The sequence below is a fragment of the Copadichromis virginalis genome, linkage group LG6 (genome assembly GCF_057382275.1).
Source record: "Copadichromis virginalis isolate Kocher_CV1m ecotype Utaka linkage group LG6, C_Virginalis_male_GT1.1, whole genome shotgun sequence".
NCBI classification, from domain to species: Eukaryota; Metazoa; Chordata; class Actinopteri; order Cichliformes; family Cichlidae; genus Copadichromis; species Copadichromis virginalis.
Window position 1 is genome coordinate 17,809,468 of NC_140623.1, and position 20,432 is coordinate 17,829,899.

At 40.2% G+C, this 20,432-nt stretch overlaps 1 protein-coding gene across 2 annotated transcripts in view; it reads left to right on the top strand.

The window, feature by feature from the left end:
• nr3c2 (nuclear receptor subfamily 3, group C, member 2) overlaps positions 1 to 20,432 on the top strand; it is a 91,528-nt gene that overhangs the window by 63,961 nt on the left and 7,135 nt on the right. For both annotated transcript variants that reach the window (XM_085459003.1, XM_085459004.1), the window contains 3 exons: positions 7,247 to 7,585; positions 9,141 to 9,285; positions 13,356 to 13,486. In XM_085459003.1, coding sequence (XP_085315129.1) covers positions 7,247 to 7,585; positions 9,141 to 9,285; positions 13,356 to 13,486 — 615 coding nt within the window. The remainder of the gene's footprint in view (positions 1 to 7,246; positions 7,586 to 9,140; positions 9,286 to 13,355; positions 13,487 to 20,432) is intronic.

A 20,432-nucleotide genomic window follows, 5' to 3' on the forward strand; every position in this document is an offset into this window, starting at 1 on the left:
TAATATGCATAATGCATCTACAGCAGGTGTAGCTCAACAATACTATATACAGTACAAGCTAAAAAAAAAAAGAAGCCTGCAGACAAGTTGCAGCATTGTGTTATAAGGAAGTATGACACTGTATGTTAGCGGGGAAAATTTGTGTTTTATTTATTTATTTATTCTTTTAAGTGAAATGTATTCATTTTTTTTGCCACAGGCATATTCCAATTCAGGGTCACAGTGGAACGCGCAAAGCTAAAAGCACACTTGATAGATTTTCACTCCATTAGAGAGATTGAAATTACAAATGGTTTCCAATTCTACGCTCCCAAAGGGAAGTGAATTTCACCACAAATGTAAACACATAAAAAAAATACTCTGCTTAAAATTGTACAGACACATTTTAGGATTTTAGCAATTTACTAGATAAACAATGAAATATATGCATAAAGGCATATTGGATATTGTAAAAAGCACCTTAAAAATAGGATAAATAGTTTTAGGTTTACTAAACAATTGAATATTCACCAACTACTACTGAAGCCATGTAAAAGAAATTCTAGCTCTTATTATACTCTTTTTTTTAAAGGGATTTTTATAATACGATAACTTTTGATGGTATAAAAATGTTAACCTTCAGAATTACACCATAAGAATGGCCACTTGAATTGAACTCCTCAGAATAAGAGTGAAATGCCAAACGTTTTAAATGAGAGTACGACCTATTTTGTTATAAGGCCTATGATTTGAAGAGGTACAACTCACAGTATAACAAAACTCACATAAACAGACACTGATTAGAAAAATCAATTTCGGAAAAGGATTTTAAGATCCATTTTCTGTCCTATAAACTTCTGGAAGCTTACTTTTCCACAGACAATTTAATTTGCCTCTATATATTTCAGGCAACAAAACAATATGAAATGGATGTAATAGTGAGTTGCTAGTGTATTATAGGAACAGAGCCCACTTTGTTTTGGTGTGTATTATAATGGTCTGAGAGCAAACACAATGTTCACTGTCTGTGAAGAACCGGGTATACGAGGATAATAAGTCTATAGGTGGATGCAGGGGTGAAGCTGGATTTTAAAGCAGAATACCAGAGTGAGATAGAAGCCACAGTATTATAAAGTGTTAGTCACATTAAACACTGCCCTTCAGCACAGCGAGTTCAGCACACATGGGACTGGAAAATGGCACCAAAAAAGTAGTCTGATTACAGATACCCTCCAGTAATTAGCCACATGTATCAGCACTCATAGCTTGAAGTAGTTTGAACAGCTTGAACACTCTCTTCGCTCTCTTCTTTCAGTATTTCTACGAGGTGTTGAAAAGCATCGTATGACCATGAGTCACAAATAAATAAAACTTAAGGTTGCCAGCAAGTGTATTTCTGAGTAGCAGCAGCGTAATCCATTGAAAGAGACTTCAGTTGTTTATACCTAATTACTGTATGCTGTGAAGACCAGTAAAGAAAGCTGACATGTTCCCAAAACTTAATAATAGACATATTTTTGTAATGCTCTTTTAATATCAGAATTTTATTTTTGTTTATTTGTTTTGTGAAGTTTGCCTTCCAGCCAACAAATATGATAATATTATTTCATGCTGTGTAAAGTGTAAGTAGTCCCTTTTATGAATATTTATTCCTACTGCCGCTATAGCATCATTTACAAGAGACATGGGATCTGTACCATGACGCATGTTCGATCTGGAAGTCATCTGCCTTCACTTTGGCTACCACTGGTTGTCCTGGCAACATTAAGCTAGTTATCGGCTGATTCTTTTAACTTGGAGCATCTCCGTGTGAAAGAGGCAGAGTTGACCAGAAGCAACATTATCAGAATCATGAGTGAAGGATGAGTTGCAGTGATTCGAGCAGATAAATCAGACCACAGATGGATAACCCCTTAATCATGCTCTATCGTACAGGCACCACCGAGTTAGTCAGTTCAGCCCACAGCTACAGTAAGTGCAAATATGTAGAAAGCAACTATAAAAAACAACAAATTAGCATCATTTTAAAGAACTTTAAGAAAAAAGTAATGGACTAGCTACATGAATTTAAAGCAGCTCATGCAAATTACACCAACCTAGTGAGAGTGGAGAGCACAAAGAAGTAGCAAATTTGGTAACTGTATCAAATATGTAATATTTATTATCGTTAAAACAAACCTGTAATACCACTGAAAATTTAGCTTATAGACATTTATTTATTAGCTAAAGAGTAGCAACAGCTTTATGTAGCTCAACAGTGGTTTATACATTTGGCAACAAGTGAAGCTCTGGTTTGATCCCAGGATGAGACAGAAATCAGGAAGGAGTCAGGAAGAGGGAAAAAAATCTGTCAAATGAAACATAGGGGAACTACCTGCTGTGGTAACCCCAACAGTTTTGTGAAGTGTCGTTGTAGACAGCATTGATTTTTATAGTCTCGATTGATGCCCCGAGATTAGCAATTTCACCGTCCTCGTCTTGGTTTGGAATAAAAAGAAGAAAAAAACAGACAGTGGTGAGGAGAGGCGGGTCTTTCTGTAAAACCAGTTGTTAATTGGCTAATGGCTTGTTAATCACAAGCAAATGAGCTTATTGTGGCAAATCCTCTTTTTGAAACATAGTATGACCTGGATTTACAAAATAGATGTAATATTTCATTCAGCATGAACCCAGAATGAGCAGAAAAATGTTTACAGAGGTCAAGTCAGAAAGCTATTTTCTTACAGTGAACTATAGTACGGGAAGGCTCTTTGAAATCACAACTATCGCCATGTGGTGGGCTTCGGGTAAAGTGCAGGTTGAAGGCGCTCACTTTTCCAACCGGAAGCTAGAACCGTGTTTTATACTGTTTTTGGGTATGTCTGCGTGTGCCTTATATGTTACTGGTAAAAACAGCTTTGAAAGAGAACTCGTTATTGCTAAGAACAATAGGCAGCCAGGAAAACTAGCTTGAAGTAACAGCATGCAGTTACGTCTAGCAAGTGAACTCAGGAATCAAAAAAAAGGTGGAGCGTTAGCTGCTAACGTTAGCAAACAATATCCTTTTCTCCATGTAATTAGTAGTCTGAGTAAAAGAAAGAGGCTTGATATGAATTGGAATATTGTAAACACTCAATAGTTTACAATGGTGTCTGTAAATATTACACTGCATGCACTGATAAGAAAAATCTGTGTGCTGTAACAAAAAACAGTTATAATTGTGATAAGAAATGCAAAAGCCGACTGTTTTTTTTTTACATATTATCTGAAAGCAAACACATTTTTTATGCACTGAGAAGAGGCGAACGTGTCAGTAATAAGCAACCTCACCGGCTAATAGGAGTAGATAGGTGGGTGCAAGGATGAAGGTGTGTTCTAATATGTCAGAAGCAGCTGTGTTGGTGTCTGATGAAATGTAGCACAACAAGACAATAGACACAAATTTCTAGGTTTAAGTACATTACTCGAGTTTATTGAATCTGTCATGTAAAATTTAGACACAGATGAGATCAGACCAGAGCACATAAAACTACAAGAAACAAAACGGTTACAGTGTCTGACTCCAGTCAGATGTTATAGTTATGGTTACCCTCTGATAATGCACCTCAGGCCTCACCACAGGCAACAGTTGTAAAACCAGCAATGTTATCGCATGCGAGTATAGCAAGACATCAGTTTAAAAGCAAACAATTGTCACCTTAAGCATACATAGTTTGGAATATACATATCATCGTTTGTCCCCAATTCTGTTGTGATGACCAGTAAAGAAAGCTGCTGCATTTAAAACCGTTTTAGTGAAGTTTGCCTGAAAGCTAACATTAAGGAAAAACAATTTCATGTTTCGTAAAGGACAGCAGTCTTTTTCATTTTTCTGGTGCTGGCAGAGCATCAGCTACAAGAGACCTGGGGCTGGCATCATGATGCAAATCGAACTCTGGGTTAGCCGGCTTTACTGAAACCAACATTTTACTGTTATTAAGGCTACTATGAAGCTGGTTTAAAGTCTTAAAGGCGCTTTTTAACTCCAGCTGTGAGCGCACTCGGAGCTGCCGATTTGAATCAGCATCGGAGTCGTAAATGTAGTGCAGCTCCAGTGATGCACTGATAAATTTGATTGTGAGGACGGAATAAAGTAAGATATCGAAAAGCAAAATAAAAACCACGTAAGCTGCACAAATATACTTATTATCAGGGATGCAAACATGGACTCCGTACAAAAGGTGAGGACATTGCCTGGTCAGAGAAAACCTGCTGGGGTGTTGATTTTAAAATGTAGTTAATGTAGTTTACATGCTAATAAACCAGTTCTGTCAGTTATTATGGGTTAAAACAACTCTGGCTAAAACATATAAAAAGAACAGATGCGGGAGCTGATTAGGGACGACCTGTTTTTCACACAACCCTTGAAGCTCTCTCTCGATTCTCTCAAAAAGATGCTGTTTCCTTCAAGCCATGTATGCTTACATTAAAACTTGTTTGCTGTTAAACCGGCGTGTCTGCACATTTACACGTGACACATTGTCGGGTATTGCTCGTGGGGTTATCTATGAGCATGTTTGGAGCTGTTGATTAACATCTATGACAGAGCGATTAGAGAAGTATGATATATAATGAAAGAGTAATTCCTGCAGGGGAAAAAAAGGTGCATTTTGCAAGTTGAAATTAAAAAATAGATAGACTTTTTTGTCTGGTTCCCTAATGATGAGGAAGGATGTTGTAATTATGTGGTGAAGCATTGCTGTCTAATGCACGATGAGATCAGTGGAACTGAAATGCTTCATTTATATTTGAGGGAATAATTTAACAGCGTGAGGGTTTTTGTTCTAAAAGAAAACAGAAGGCTTTTACTGTACTTTCCGTTTCCAATTATCATCACAAAGACTCGCGTGTTAGTTTAAGCTGGAGCGATGAAGAAAGTGTGTAAAGACGCTGACATTTTGGAGCAAATAAAACGCTGCTATTTAGGTTTCCCACACGAGATCATGCACACATTCCTCAAGAGTTGTCTGCCATATTGGACGTGATACAATCATTGGTTGCTAAGGAAACATGTATCCCCCGGACTGACAAGTATAGGTTCCTGGAAGTTGGTGGCCCTGGCTAAGTCCAGACCCTGATGCAGGCCACAAGCCGAAACGCATTGGTCACCCAAAAAAGTTGTTCGCAAATACATTAAGTGTCGCTGGAGTCTTCATGTCATCTTTTCCATGCGCCTTGGAAGTAGGTGAAGTTGTCCCACTCTGGCTAAGTGAAATTGGTTGCAGAGAAGGTCCTACCAGGGGTTGGGAAACTCCAGGCCTCAATGGCCAGTGTTCTGCAGGTTTTAGATACATCCTTGATGCAACACTGCTGATTTAAATGGTTAAATTACCTTCTCAGCATGTCTCCAAGTTCTCTAGAGGCCTGGTGATGAACTTATCATTTGATTCAGGTGTGTTGACCCAGGATCATATCTAAAACCTCCAGGAGGCCTGGAGTTCCCCACCCTTGCCCTACAATGAAAAACTATTTTTTGATTGCTTTGGTTGCTAGCACTTTGCCACGGTTGTCTTTAATATTAGGAAAAATGCTGAGCAACCGCAGCAATGTACTAGCAACCACAACAGTCCTTGCCAAGTCCTTGCCAACATCTTGGGGAATACCTTTTTTCCTAACAACAGGTGGTTGCCAGGGGGTCATTGACCACTCTATAGGCCTGTGTGATTGGGACTTTATACTTTTTTTTGCCAACAACTTCCAGCAACCGCTCACAACCTGTTGGGAAATACTAATTTTTCACTCACAAATGGTGGTTGACAGATGGTTGCAGACTGGTCTCTAGTCCTGCGTGACTCGGGTCTTGTTCTCTTGATCCTACATCGTCACCATGATTGTCACACATGTAATATTTACATTGTCACACAAATGGCCCAAGGAGTTAACATCACATGGTTACTGGTCAGATGTCCTTTATTGGTTAGAAGCTCTGTATTAAAAATTAAAATCCTGACAATGAGACAGTATTAGAAAGCAAAATTCAGGCTCAACTGATCTCTATAAACACATTACACTTTAATACTTAAGGGATGAAAATGGAGAAAGAATAAGGAAGGTAAAAACCTGCCTTTACTACGAGGGTCTGGGGGAATTACTTCCCCAGAAGGAAAGTGTTACATTTCAAGGTATTACAACTGCGTTCGCAGAAAGCTAATCCTAGCCATCATTATTGTCTATCTGGCTAATGGCAATGCAATTAGGCTCGTCATCAGAACTGTGATGTATGATACACAATGAAACCGCAATACATGGAGATAAGGTGGTTATAGCAACAAAAGCATGAGGGCTGGGCTGGAGCCTATGCCACCTGTCACGGGGTGAAAGGCTGTCTTTTTATGTCAGCCTTGTGATAGATTGCGTTCATGCTCAAATTCACACCTACAGTTAATTTAGAGTTACCAGTTAACCAAACAAACCTGGCTTTGGGAGGAAGTTGGAGTATCTGAAGAGAAGTCACACTGGCATAGCAAGAGTGCCTGTCAGGAACTTTTTATACCAGCAGTAGGATGGCCAGATGTCCCACCTTATGTGGGACCGCACATAATTTTCATACCCTGTCCTTCGTCAGACAACGTCCCACATTTTGATTGGCTCTAGTTAAGTTTCAGTTGTAAGTATTTACCAGCAATGCTCCCACAAATGGTTGATTTTTGATATACTATGAGACTTTACACCCTAGACATGGCAGAAAGGGGTAAAATTAAACATGCTTATATCTGTTGTTTAAAAAGCTCCATGAGGAGAGAAGTTATGAAGGCTTATGTGCCAAAATATGTTAGAGTTTTAAGAGAACAAAGAGAAAATGCCAAGAATCAGATGACCCGAGATGAGATGAGCAAGAACTTGGCGACAGTGGAAATGAAAACCTCAGTTTAAGCCAGAAGAAAGCTCCGGCAGAAGCAGGCTCTGTTAAATTACTGACTTGATTTTAAAAGGAAATTAGAATAACACTTATATGATAGTATTGACAACTTATAATGTTATAACTAGTAATTAGCTGGTTTACAGTCCAGTGTAGGTGACTGTATTGCATCTTAATGTTTACTACCTTCCAAAAACCTATATGATTGTGTGAGTAAACAGGAACTTGAACAAACACTTTTTATGTGATAGCAGCACAGCAGACATAAATGTTTGACTTAAGTAGTACATCTTGTTGCATTTGCATATTATTTATACCCATAGATAGACACATAAATAGAAAAAATACCACCATTAACACTGTTAGTAAAGGCTCTTTTGTACCCCGCAGCACGGAAATCCAAGAAGTTGAAGCTGAAGGGAGTCAGCGAGGACCTGCAGGGCTCTAAGGATGGCCAAACTGCTACAGGTGGCGCTGGAGGCTACCTGTCCTCAGAGAAGGAGCTGAATGCCAGTGCTGCCAATGCCCTGGTGCCCCACAGGCCTGGGGTGGTCACACCTTTTCTGCCGCCCTCCATCTGCAGCGTGTTGGAGCTGATTGAGCCCGAAGAAGTGTACTCTGGCTATGACAACTCACAGCCTGACACCACTGACCACCTGCTATCCAGTCTCAACCGCCTGGCTGGAAAGCAGATGGTACGCATGGTGAAATGGGCCAAAGTACTTCCAGGTTAGTGACCATTAGTGCAAGAGGGCTGAAGCCTAAGTGCTGTTTAGGAATGTTTGCTAGAAATGTTTAGGAATGTTGGAAAAGAGTGGAAGCAGTCCTAAAGACATGTGTAAGAGAAGTAGGTTATATGTGCATGGCCTTATAGTTTACTGCTAACAAAAGAATTGATATTCAGTTTTATTTATGGCTGAATCAAAAAAAGTGGTAAGCTGGTAAAAATACCAGCCTAATAAATCAGAGGGGACTCTATATCGTAATTATGAAGAGGGGTTTTAATGAAGATAACACGCCAACATCTTCACTTTTGATCTTTTTCGGATAAAACACTGCCAGTTTTGTCAGAGCACCCAATTTTGATTTTAAATATTAGGTCAGGAAATAATTCTGCGGTGCTTCAACAAGATTAGAGATGAATCCTATTTTACCATTTAATAAAATCAAGATTAGGATTTCTTATAGAAGAAAAAAAAACAAAACTAATTTACATCAGTGTTGCCAGTTGTTATGTGAACAGCTTTCTCATTAATTTTTTCATATACACCAGATTACGGGAAGCTGAGAGAAAATAATGTTTGAGAAGGAATAAACACGTTCCCCTAAAATTCCAGTCAGTGGCAGACATAATGAAAGATGCCTCACAGGTAGCTCTTTGAGCCTGTTTAATTTGCTGTATTGCAAATATTTGATACCTCCACGGTGTCTGCTTGCCATATCCGGACATATAAATAGAAGCCAGACAGAAGGGTCAAAATGAGCACCTTCGACTTTCAGATATGCCCCCTGCCGGCATTCAGTTTACATTTGGATGTGGCAGAGTGACACGCAAGGCAACACGGGCCAGCAATGTCAGTAACAGCAATGTGCCCAGTCTCTTGTTATGTCAGTCATTAAGCACATATACTTTTCTGATGTTAACTTTAAAGCAACCTGTAAAAACACACACACACACACACACACACACACACACAGATCAGATGTAACAGTTTAGAGAAGACCCTCATAACGTGATATAAACTGACTAAACGGTGTTGACAGCCAGGCATTTGACATACCTTTCCCACAAATGTTTTCATACAAATCATTGTTTTTGGCAGATTGACACGCATATAGACTGAAATAGTCTCTAAGCCCTGATAAGTCACTTGGGTGTCCTTAGTTGGCCTGTGTGTTTCGGATAAGGAGGGGTTCCTTGCCTGAGTTTGATTGAGAGTTTGGCAAGTTTCCTATTTGAGTCTATTTTTGGAGCTCCGTAGATGGCATGCCAATATCTGGAGGCCTTGTGGGATTTGCATGAAACAAGAATGGGTGAATACTTCCCAGTGGTTATCATGTCTAAATAAAAAACGGGCACAAAACTGCTCGCTGTAGCACAGATACACGCCGCTTAATGCATAGACATGAGTAAACACACGCACGCGCACACACACACGTGCCAGGCTAGATAAAGGCCTCTTTAAGTTGCTGCTTAAGTCCAAATGCGTTAACTCAGTGTTCCTTGCTGCATTTAAAACGTGACGTTGTCTCTGTCTGCTGTGCATGTGTTCATGTGCGCTAGGTTTCCGGAGCCTGCCCATTGAGGACCAAATCACCCTGATCCAGTACTCATGGATGTGTCTGTCCTCCTTTTGCCTCAGCTGGCGCTCCTACAAACACACCAATGGACAGATGCTCTACTTTGCCCCTGACCTCATCTTTAACGAGTAGGTCCACACTTCCATATCTGCAATGTAACGCACGCATGGCTCTCATGTTATTAGATCGTATTGGTCGTAACAGTTAGCAGGTAGCAGTACTGAGACTAAAGGCAGTGAGGAGATATGCCCTTTATCAACCATTTCAGTCATCTATTAAAGACATGAAAAAGCACAATTTGGTTTTTAGAGTAGTTAATTAGTCGATATAGTAATTGAGTGAACAGCCAGGCTTACACTATTAGTGGCTGGTTCTATTTTTAGCCACTCATGAAATGCTAATTTATGCATAAACATAAGGAAGTAAGCAGTGCATTTTGGGTCTGTGCTATTTTAAGCGTTTTATTAAGCCACCCAAAAGCTACTAAAAGGCCACAATGAGGTTTTGTGGTAATGACTTCCCTCTCAGGAAGTCAGGATGTACTTTAAACGAGGTCATAATCTCGCGCCAGATTTCTGGCACTTTACAAGAAAACACGTTTGTACTTTCTGATGGTCCTTTAATTGCATCAGGCACAGACCATCAAAGCCTGGCAAGAGCAGTCAATAGCCCAGTTGATCTGTGTTAATATGTTTGAGCAGGGGAGCAGGCAGAAAGGAAACGTATGCTATATATATGCTATATATATATATTTTCTGATTGGAGCTGCAGTGCGTGGCCATTGATGAATTGAATGTTGTAGAATTAATCAAAGGGGAGAACGGTAACTTCTCTAGGCAGCCTGCTGTAGAGGAGCATGTTCAGTCAGAGGCTGCTTTAAAAGCTCCCAACTAATAGCTTGTATAAGTCAATGTCACTGGGTCAGTTTGTCCCAAATAAATAAATACAGAGACACAAACAACCAAATAGGAGCACAAACTCTTTCGTGCAACACAGCTACAGTAAAAGCCCCTTTTTTTGGGACCTGCATGTTGTATCACTGTGTGCTTAGCTCACATCCTGAGTTTCATTTAGCGACAAATGAGACACAGTAGGTTAGGAATTGTGTTTCCTACTTTGAAATCAGTTTTAGGGGGAAAATCTTACGCTGTGATAGAAACCGAATGGTTCATGTGACACATTCAGCTCTGAATAAGTCCTAACACAGAGAAAAGATGTTTAAAAAAAACGAATAGCACGAGTATAATGAATGATTATTAATCATTTATATATAAATATGCATATATATATATACATACATATATATACTTTGCAGTTGCTGTGTTGGTTTCTATACAGCAGCCTTTCCCTTTGACAGATGCGCCTGGTATTAAGCTTGACAGAGCAGAGGAGATGTAGACTGGCTGTTGGTGGTGGCCTGGATGTTGGTCACATGCTTGCTGCTCTATCAGGGCAGCCTGGATGTCACTGCCATCCCCGTTGATTCTTTCTGAGCGAAGGTGTGTGTGCGTGTTTGTTGTTGTTTTGAGGTCAAATATGGGTACACAGTTTGTCCATAACTTTTCGAGCTCCGGTCAGTCTTCAGGGCAGAGGACGGTGTCCACTTGTTTCTATAGCAACAAAGTGCTTATTGGCCTAGGGCATTAAAGCGTTTATTGAGCACCCTGTCCCCTCACTTAGCTGTCTGCAATTGAGTCTAAATACAGCAAGCATGGATGTTCATTTTACATTAAAAGCTATGTACATCTGTCAAATTTTGTCCATTATTATCAGTAAATTCCCGAGTCAGATCACATCACTTGCCCTAGATTCAAACATTATAATTATAGAGTGCAAACAGTTGCTTTTACTTTGTAAAAATGTGGAAACTGCATGCATCATAGATTTATAAAAATTATTCTGCTTATAGCTGTTAATGTATGAGGTGGCTGTGGCTCGGGAGGTAGAGCATAGAAGGTTGGTGGTTCAGTACCTGGTTGCTCCAGTCTGCATGATAAAGTGTCTTTGGGCAAAATGCTGAGTTACCCGTGTTGCTCCTGATCTGTTCTTCAGAGTGTGAATGTTCGATATAAAGCACTTAGATAAAATTTAAAAAGTGCTTGTGTGAATGGATAACTGTGGCATGTCGCATAAAGCACATCTCAGATAGAGTAAAACAGTGCTTTATAATCCATCCATTACCATATTATATTTTTGGTTTCCTTTCTATTTATCTAACTTACTACTTTCATTTGAATTTAAATTTTGAACACGGGCGAACAGTTTAACTGCTCAAAAACATACCTAAAGTCAAACAGCTGATCTAAACTTCTCTTTATTCTTTGTTATCAAGTGTTCACGACTCATTGTGCATCCTTAGTGTGTAAAACTGTAGCCAGTGGTACAGCGTTATTTAAACTGTGCCACTGATCCCGTGGCTGCTCAGCTGTCAATCAAACACATATAAGCGTCCTCCCAATGAGCCCTTGTGATGCATCTGCAAAGACCCTTTTGTGAACTTTTAAATTATATTAACAAAGTTTTTGAGGAATTATGTTGACATTGATATTTGAGAGTTTGAAAAAAGAGAACACTAATTGTGATTTCATTTCAATTCTAAATGATTCCTTTGTCCTTCTCTTGTGAGCTTTTTGGGAGCTTCTCGCAGCTGAAGGAGACTCTGAACTCTCCTTTCTCCTCAGTCTTGTGCTTCTTCCTTTTTTGCCTTAGAAACAGAGAAAGAAAAGGAAACCGAGTGAGAAGAAGACAGACACACAGAGATACAGAGAAATTGGAAAGCGAGAGGGAAGGAGAGAGATTGCTGCTGTCTTCTTTTTTCTCCTCCTTCTTCTTCTTCTTCTTCTGCTTCTTCCTTCCCCAACACCAGGCGCTCATTTTGGGCAGTGATTCAGCAAAATTGATTTCAGGAAGGGAGTGAGTGAGCGCGAGAGAGAGAGAGGTAGCGATAGAGAAAACGTGTGGAGACTTTAGAAACTCCAGCCCAAAGTTGTATCAAATGATATTACACCGCACTTTGCGAAACTGCTCACATACACGGCACTGCACAGCGGGGAAGCGGGCGTGCTCAGACGTCACAGTTTATCAGTTACTTAGCGAAGCCGACAGCTGCACAGTAAATACTGTAAAGGCGTTGCGTGTCTTTTTTTTTTGTGCTTTAATGGGAATATTATGCACCCATTTCCAATCGGCTGCTCCCGGTCCCCTCTACATAATATTACATGTAGTTGTTATCAGAATAAGTCTCCGCCCGCGCTGCCTGTGTAATGATGTGGTGTCACTGCATTGTGGTTAAAAGTCCAACCTCTTTCAAGTCAAGGCGCACCACTTGCATTTAATTACTGTAGTCCTGATGCGGTGGTGATTTATAGCAGAGTGAAGTGGCATCCAAAGCCAGAGAATCTGTGGCATCTGCAGAGAGTGTTTCTGATTGGCTTGTGCTTTATCTCTTCTAGTGTTTCTTGCTTTCCTGTTTTTTTGTCCCGTTTCTTTGTGTGTGTGTGTGTGTGTGTGTGTGTGTGTGTGTGTGTGTGTGTGTGTGTGTGTGTGTGTGTGTGTGTGTGTGTGTGAGTGTGAGAGAGAGAGTTGTGTAACATACCCAAGATGATTTTAGCGATAAAATGTGTGTGAAAGAGAAGGGGAGTGAGACAAATCAACGCAACTGGTGTATTTTTGACACTCTGGTGCACAGGCACTGATGCTGATTGGTAAGCATGCACATGCGTACTTAACATATGTTTATGTGTGCTATTTCTGCCAACATGGATGTGTTTGGAATTACACACAATTTTTCAAATGTGTTTTTTTTTTTTTATGGGGATTGGGGTTAGATACGGGGTCTGCTGTAGTCTGCCGCAGCTTTGGAAAACTGGTGCATCTGTGCTGTGAGACCGTACGCAGCGCTCTGCAATCTGCAATCTGGGGGGATTTGGTATTCTGGTCTTAGCCCAGACTGGAAGGATCCTCCTCTGCACTGTGTGGAAACACTGTTTCACTGGACTGAACTAGTTTTGGTAGGAACAGAGCGAGGAAGCCTGTTAGTGAGTTAGTATCGACAAAAATAAATAAATAAATAAATAGAAAATAACCAGTGAATGAACTGAGAATAAATGTGAGCCTGTACTGGGGAAAGGAGTGTAACAGAACACCGACACAGTTGCTAGTTATTAATTTCTTTTTTTTTCTGCCTGTCTCTCTTCAGGGAGCGCATGCAGCAGTCGGCCATGTACGACCTGTGTCTGGGCATGAGGCAGGTGAGCCAGGAGTTTGTGCGACTGCAGCTAACCTACGACGAGTTCCTCTCCATGAAGGTCCTCCTGCTTCTCAGCACAGGTAAGCAGTGGACTGGAAACCTGCACGGCTCTTATTTATTCTCCACTTACACACCTGGCTATCATAGACTCCACACTAATAATCGAGCCTGTTCAGAACCACTTCGGACCTTCCTAGTACCTCGCAACACCTGCCACATTTCATGTGCGTGACTCAGCATTCAAACCGTAGGGTCCCGGCTCCCAACATTTCCGCTGATGCCAAAAGTGCCCAGATGAGATGAATCCGATGTTTTGTGAACCCGGGAATGCTGACGGGCATCTAACACTTTCTTTGTACTGCACTGTTTCGTTGGTGCTTTCAACAGCGTTATATAATACAGATGGACAAATCCCAAATCTCTTTGTTTTCATTTTATGTTGTGACCTAAAAAAACCTCCCTCATATTTAAGGATAGTGAGTGTAGCTTTAGCAGAATCAGACTAAGAACAGTCAGCGTATGTCATTGTTGCGATATAAATCCCCCCTCGCTAACTTTAGGATCACAATTAAAGGTGTCATGATGTGGATTGCTACAGCCTGAGTCAAACTGCTTCTTCTTAACCAAAAAGGTTGCCATCTCACAAAGGAAACGTGGCGATGAGGTGTTGTCTGTTCAGTTTCACCACACACCTTCGAGACACCGTTGGCAGTATCTGCCTTCCTGGCGCCCACGGTTCAATTCTTAGTAATTCTTCAACAGAGACAAAGAGTGTGAAAAATAGACTTGGTGTTGCAGGCACCTGTGGCAAAATGCAATGTATGCAAAATGAAAGAGAGATGGTGTCATTTCTCGGTTGTGCTCTGGTTTATTGTCCGTTGCTGCTTTTTTTGTTGTTGTTTTTTGCCAAGGATTAACACTCGTGCCGCTCAGTACTGAGGGTCTCACTGTGATACCACCTCACACACACCACCACTACAGCCTCACAGAGAAGATACGTTGGACCAAGTTGCTCAACTGGAAACCAAAAGTAGCCTCTGTTTTTTCTTTTCACTATGACAACAGAGTGAGTGGCTGTGGTCAAGTCAATGGTAGCAGTCTATCAAAACGTTACTGTCCACACACACACACACACACACACACACACACACACACACACACACACACACACACACACACACACACACTAGAATTAATGAAAAGGTAAACACAAAGCTTTAAATCACACCAGAGACCTGATGCAGTCTTGCATTTGTCTGTGTAGGGTGTCGATAGATGTGCCACATTCAGAAGGGCACAGAAAGGCTGTAGTGAGCAATCTCATGTTTCCATATAAAAAACTTGGCGGGTTTTTATTTTTATTTTTACTGGACAAATTTATTTATTTAAATGAAAACTTTTTCAAAAACTTTCAATTAAGTACATCTACTAAAATACTTAGAAATCCTGATAAAGTTGTACATTTTATATTCATATTTTCAGTGCTTGGGTTTTTTCTGAAATACAAGGAAGCTTTGGTGCCTGTAATGACTTCTCTCTTTACACAGCAGGGACACAGCAAATGTCAATAGCGCAAAGAAAGTGTAGCCCACATTTCTTCAGGTTGTACCGAATAATTTTGATCCAGCGGGAATGCTAATATTACTAAACTGTATTTCTATAGCACCTTTTAAAACTGGAGTTAGGTGGCTGGCAGAAGTTACAAAAATTAGAAACAACAAAATGAGAACATTTACACTAGATAGACCATAATGTGTTATACAAAAGCAGGCTATGACGCGAGACAAAGTTTGATTTTTGAAACTGAAGGGCTGATTGAGCACTTTGAATGCTTTAAGTAGAGCCTTTAAGTCTTATCGACTTATTGTCTTAACATTTTTAAGTTATATCGATACAGATATGTGTTGTTTTTAAATCGCTAAGCATAAACAGATTTCCCAGTTATTTATGAGTCCTTGCTAAGATAATGTGAGAGTTCAGTTTAAAAATAATCTTGTTTTATTGCCACAACAAGACGTGGATGACCGTTTTATGCCCGTCCCAGACCAGCTGATTGTTGGGTTTGTTGAAAACATTTGTTGCCAACAGGGAAGTTGCAGGGTGCAAATTATGCAACATCAACCCTCATAACATGGTTCAACTTTGTTTCTCCCATCTCTTTATCTAGCACAACACAAACGATATATATATATATATATATATATATATATATATATATATATAAAAAACCAGACATCTGTGAGCATGAGCAACAACTCTAGTTTTGTTTGTGTTTCACTTCTAATTGCTGTTGCTATATTTGTGTCACGATTGTGTACACATACTTTATAGCATGACATATATGAAGATATGTTTAACATGTTTTAAACGTGTCTTTCCGTTGCCTTGACTTGACTCCTTTTTCTTTAACTTATTTAATTTTTTAGATATGCACATAGCTAATATCAGTTGAGCTCGAGCTTTAAGCCCTGAGTGTGGAAACTGTGACAGCTCCTGATTCTCTGATCTGACAGCCTGGGTGCAGAATAAGAGGTTAAGAGTTCTGAAATATAAAGCAGAAAGATATTATGCAGCGATTTCCAAGAAATCGATATGTCCTTAAATTAGATTCTGTCACAATTGGGTAGCCGATTTAGTTCTGGAGTACTCTGTTTATGAGTGTTTATGAGTGGCCTTGCTGCCGTGCTTTGCACCAACTGTAAACTGGCAGCTGCAGCATCATTTTAAGCATCTATACTCTATTTAATATACTTATATACTTATATACTTAGTTAAGCGAGTAGTGAATACTTTGAATTTCATTAAAGTGTTTTTTTTAAGTATTGAATGGAAGGGAAGGGAAGTCTACAAGTATTTTAAACATGCACTGTACTGCGATGTAGCAGAGGAAGGCCGATTTTGGCTCTATAGCTCAGCGACATATGGAAGAACAAATGTGAAAGCGTTTCTCTGAATATGAACTCTGAAAGAAGGAGAGCTCTAACTGGACTTTAACAATGTGGATGTCAGAAGAGAAGAAGGAGCAAGGCGATGCGGAGAGAATGAGAAACCAAAGACGGGAAAGTTCGATTTAAAGAGTGAAAACACTCTTTGGAGTTGACGGAGCAAGGGTTGGTGAGAAAGAGACAGGTGCACAGCTATGGGGAGAAAGAAAGCGAAGACAAAGGGAGTGGTGGGATGGCGGAGCTAGTCCTTCTGTTGCCGCGGCCTCCCTCTCCCTCTCCTCACTGGTCCTCTGGAGGTTTTCCAGAGAGCCCTGCTGTACTTAATAAAGGCCAGTCAAGCACCAGGCATTGCTCCAAGACCTGCTATTTTTCTCCACTTCCTTGAAACCCGGGCTAGAATTTTGAAAGCGAGGGTGTGGATAAAAGAAAGTGGGATGCAGAATCAAAACAGGGAATTTAAGATGCTTCACAGTTAGCTTAGTCTGCTGCAGTTATTGGATTTAGTCAAAATATAACATTCAAAAATGAGGGAAGGGGAGGGAAGAAAATAATCATTCAATGCTTCGTCTTTCATGTCTGTACTGTACGGAGGTTTGGCAGAGCACTTGTGGGTAATTTCAAAAAAAGGAGCAGTCTATTGCAGGATTTTCTGAGGCGCTGTAGGAGGCTCACTTAGTTACCATCATTCAGATATAATACTCGGGCCTTGTGGAAGGAGTAGCGGGAGAAATGTTTACAGAGGAGGTGTCAGAACTTGTCAGCTGAGCAAGTACTACATAGTCACCTAGTTTGCGAGTGCCTTTAGGCTGCTTTGCAAAAGGGAATGTGTGCGCTGCATGGAGAGAGAATAAACGAGTGAAACAGACATGCGAAAAGGGATAAAGGGAAAAGAGACAAGGGCTGTTATTCCTCTGTGACCTTGGCTAAGGTTTCAGTCAGCCCGCGGTGTCTCATGACCCTGTTTGGATTCAGTACAGTAGCAGCGGCCTGCTTGAACCGGTTATGCTCCTCACCTCTACAAAGATGTAGATAAAGTTGATGATCTCAGTCATTTGTTTCCTTTCCAAACCGTCATCTTGCTTCTCTCCAAAATGGCTCCGGAGCCTCATTCCAGATGGGACAAGTGTGTGTGTGTGTGTGTGTGTGTGTGTGTGTGTGTGTGTGTGTGTGTGTGTGTGTGTGTGTGTGTGTGTGTGTGTGTGTGTGCGGAGCTGAAGTGGTTACAATCTCAAATACTGTGTCAAGTACTGTGTTCCTTTTATTGCAGCTGGTTATTTTTCTGTTGCATAATCTTTTAATAAATATTTATTGTCATTCAGCACTTTCACCTGCTTTATATTGCAGTCATAATCAGGACTAGCTGCAAACTTGGTTACTATCAGGAAGTAAATCAAAACTAAGAGCCACCCTGTCAGTTAGGCATGTAGCTACCGAGAGCAGGAAGCTGCACGTAGTTTGGCGAAACGCATGCTAAGAGCATCTTCTCTCGGCATTAGATATGCGCTGCTTCCTTTGAAACACATTAAGAAAAAGAGCTGTTCGGTGGTTGCGGTGCACACGGTGCAGCGTCTTAACTCCCAAAAAAGAAATGCAGCCCAGTTGAAGGTGCTCTCGACCTGCAGCAAAAATCAATTTGACATCATTTATAGTGGTATAAATGCCCTATTTCAGGGCCGGTCATGGTGCCGCCCCTGAATGCCAGGTCAGTTTCTAATCAGGGTGTATGTGGGTCAGTGGGAGAAAAACAAAAGGTCCAAATGCGACCAAGGGTTTTAGCACATTCTCATCATGTCAGCCATGAAATCAGCACAGAAATCACAGCACCAGGGTACAATCTGTTTTCTGGAGGTGATTGTACCTAAAAGTATGATGAAAAGAATTACATAGAAAGAGACAAGAAGGAGCACACACACACCAAAATACATACTCTCAAAGATCTGTTTTAAAAAACCTGCAATTTTGCCTGACAAGATGCCGGCTTTGCCTGTGGCTGTTCACTCTGCAGAATTCAAACAAGCCCTATCAGCTGATCGTTGTTGCTAAAGTTCATATAAGATGCTTGGAGCTTGAGGCCAGCAACGTGTTCCTATTGAACATGTTTCAGTAGGTAATTAGGTAATTATTAACTAGCAACAGGTCATTAACAAGATTTGGTAGGAAAAAAGAGCCGTTCTGAGAGGCTGACAGTGTTTCAGATAATGAGGGGTTCACCAGTGTGTAAAGACTGTGTGGTCATGTAGTTAAAAAATACAATTTTTCAAAATAAAAATTGTAAAGAATTTGGGGGGGATGTCATTTACAGTGCATAATATTGTAAAACGATTAAAAGAAACTGAATAAATCTCTATATGCAAGTGACAAAGATGACAACCGGTATTAAATGGCCATGATCTCTGAGCCCTTAGTCACCAGTGTATTAGAAACACATAATTCTGTAGCAGAAATCACTGTATGACCTAAGCAACATATTTTTGTCTGTGCATTCACAAAACCCATCATGTAAAAGAAAACACACACACATGTATATTTATATAAAGATCCAGAAACACTTCATTTCTGGTCCTGAGCTAAATTAAGAAGGACTGAAGTGAAACAGAAAACTGTCATTTGGTTTGATATAAAAAATTGTTTAATTCTTTGTGAAAATAACAGATGCTGCATCCTCCAGGCTAAACAGGAGATGAACCATCTGGTTTATGAATGACTGTGTAGTTCAAAAGCCAGTGATGGTGGAACAGAGTTAATTATTGCCCTTACCATGTGTAACTTGCACATCTGCGAAGGCACCATTAATACTGACATATTTTAGAAATATCAAAATCAACGTGTCATTTTCAAAACACACTCGACCTTCCAGCAGCTTTTATGTTGTATTCATTTGAGGCCTTACTGTGTTGTAAAGCATCATTTTTTGATTTTGGCTTTAGGAAAACTAAAGATGTTGCCTCAAAGAGCACACCTGATTTTTAAGCTTTGAGAGGTGAGATGTGTCTTTGTATGGCAGCAGCAGAATGTTATTTAAGAGGTTTAGCAGGCATGCATACAGTCATGTGAATAAGAAAAAAATAAGCAGAACAGCTTAGGTTTCCAAGGTTGCATCCAAACAAACCACAAGGTTTCTCAAACGGTGTCATTTGGACAGACAAGACTAAAGTAGAGATGTTTGGCCAACGTCCACTGTGCAACATTTGGTGAAACCATCAGCACAAACACCTCATGCCAACTGTCAAGCACGGTAGTGGAGGAGTGATGATTTGGGCTTGTTTTGGATCCATAGGTCCCGAGCACCTTATAGTTGTTCTCCTGTAGTATAAGTATTCTAGAGTCAAATATGAGGCCATCTGTCCAACAGCTATAGGTTGGCCTAGACTGGGTCATGCAGCAGATCAAGGTGTCCAAGTCCGGACCTCAACCCTGATAACAGTCCTGTGGTGGGACTTCAAGTTATTGCTGCTTAAGATGCTTCTACAAATTGTTGAGTCATGGGTTGTACTCAGTATTGCGCACACCGCTTTTGTAGTTTTTGCTTACTTGTGTTAAATAAGTAATGGCACAGTGAAATATGTTGTGTTGTTTTTGTTCATCTCAGATTGTATTCAAATCATTTTAGCTGGGAAGGCCTTGAGGCAACTGCTGTTGTGATTTGGTGCTATATAAATCAAATTGAATTGAACTGAATAGCTCGTTTTCTAAAACCCCAGGATGTACTGCTTTTTTTTATGTATCCATGACATGATCCTTTGCACAGGTGGGAAGACGGAGTGAGACAAAATGATACTGTAGATGTTTAAATGGATCTTCGTGGTGTAATTACTGTGGGGTTTTTTTTTTTTCATTATTATCTAGATTTCTAATAGACCAGTTTTTAACTCTAAGTGCCACAATCCAAGTCATTATTATGAGAATGAGTTATTTAATAGCTCCGGGCGCCGAACGTTGCGCTTAATAAATTAGGTTTGGCTAACAAAATTATTAGACCCTTTAAATTACATAAGCACCATTGTTTCCTTTTCTGCTCTCACTGTTTCTGAGATAACTTTGAATCAATGCCTTTCACTATATCTGTCATCCTTCATGAACC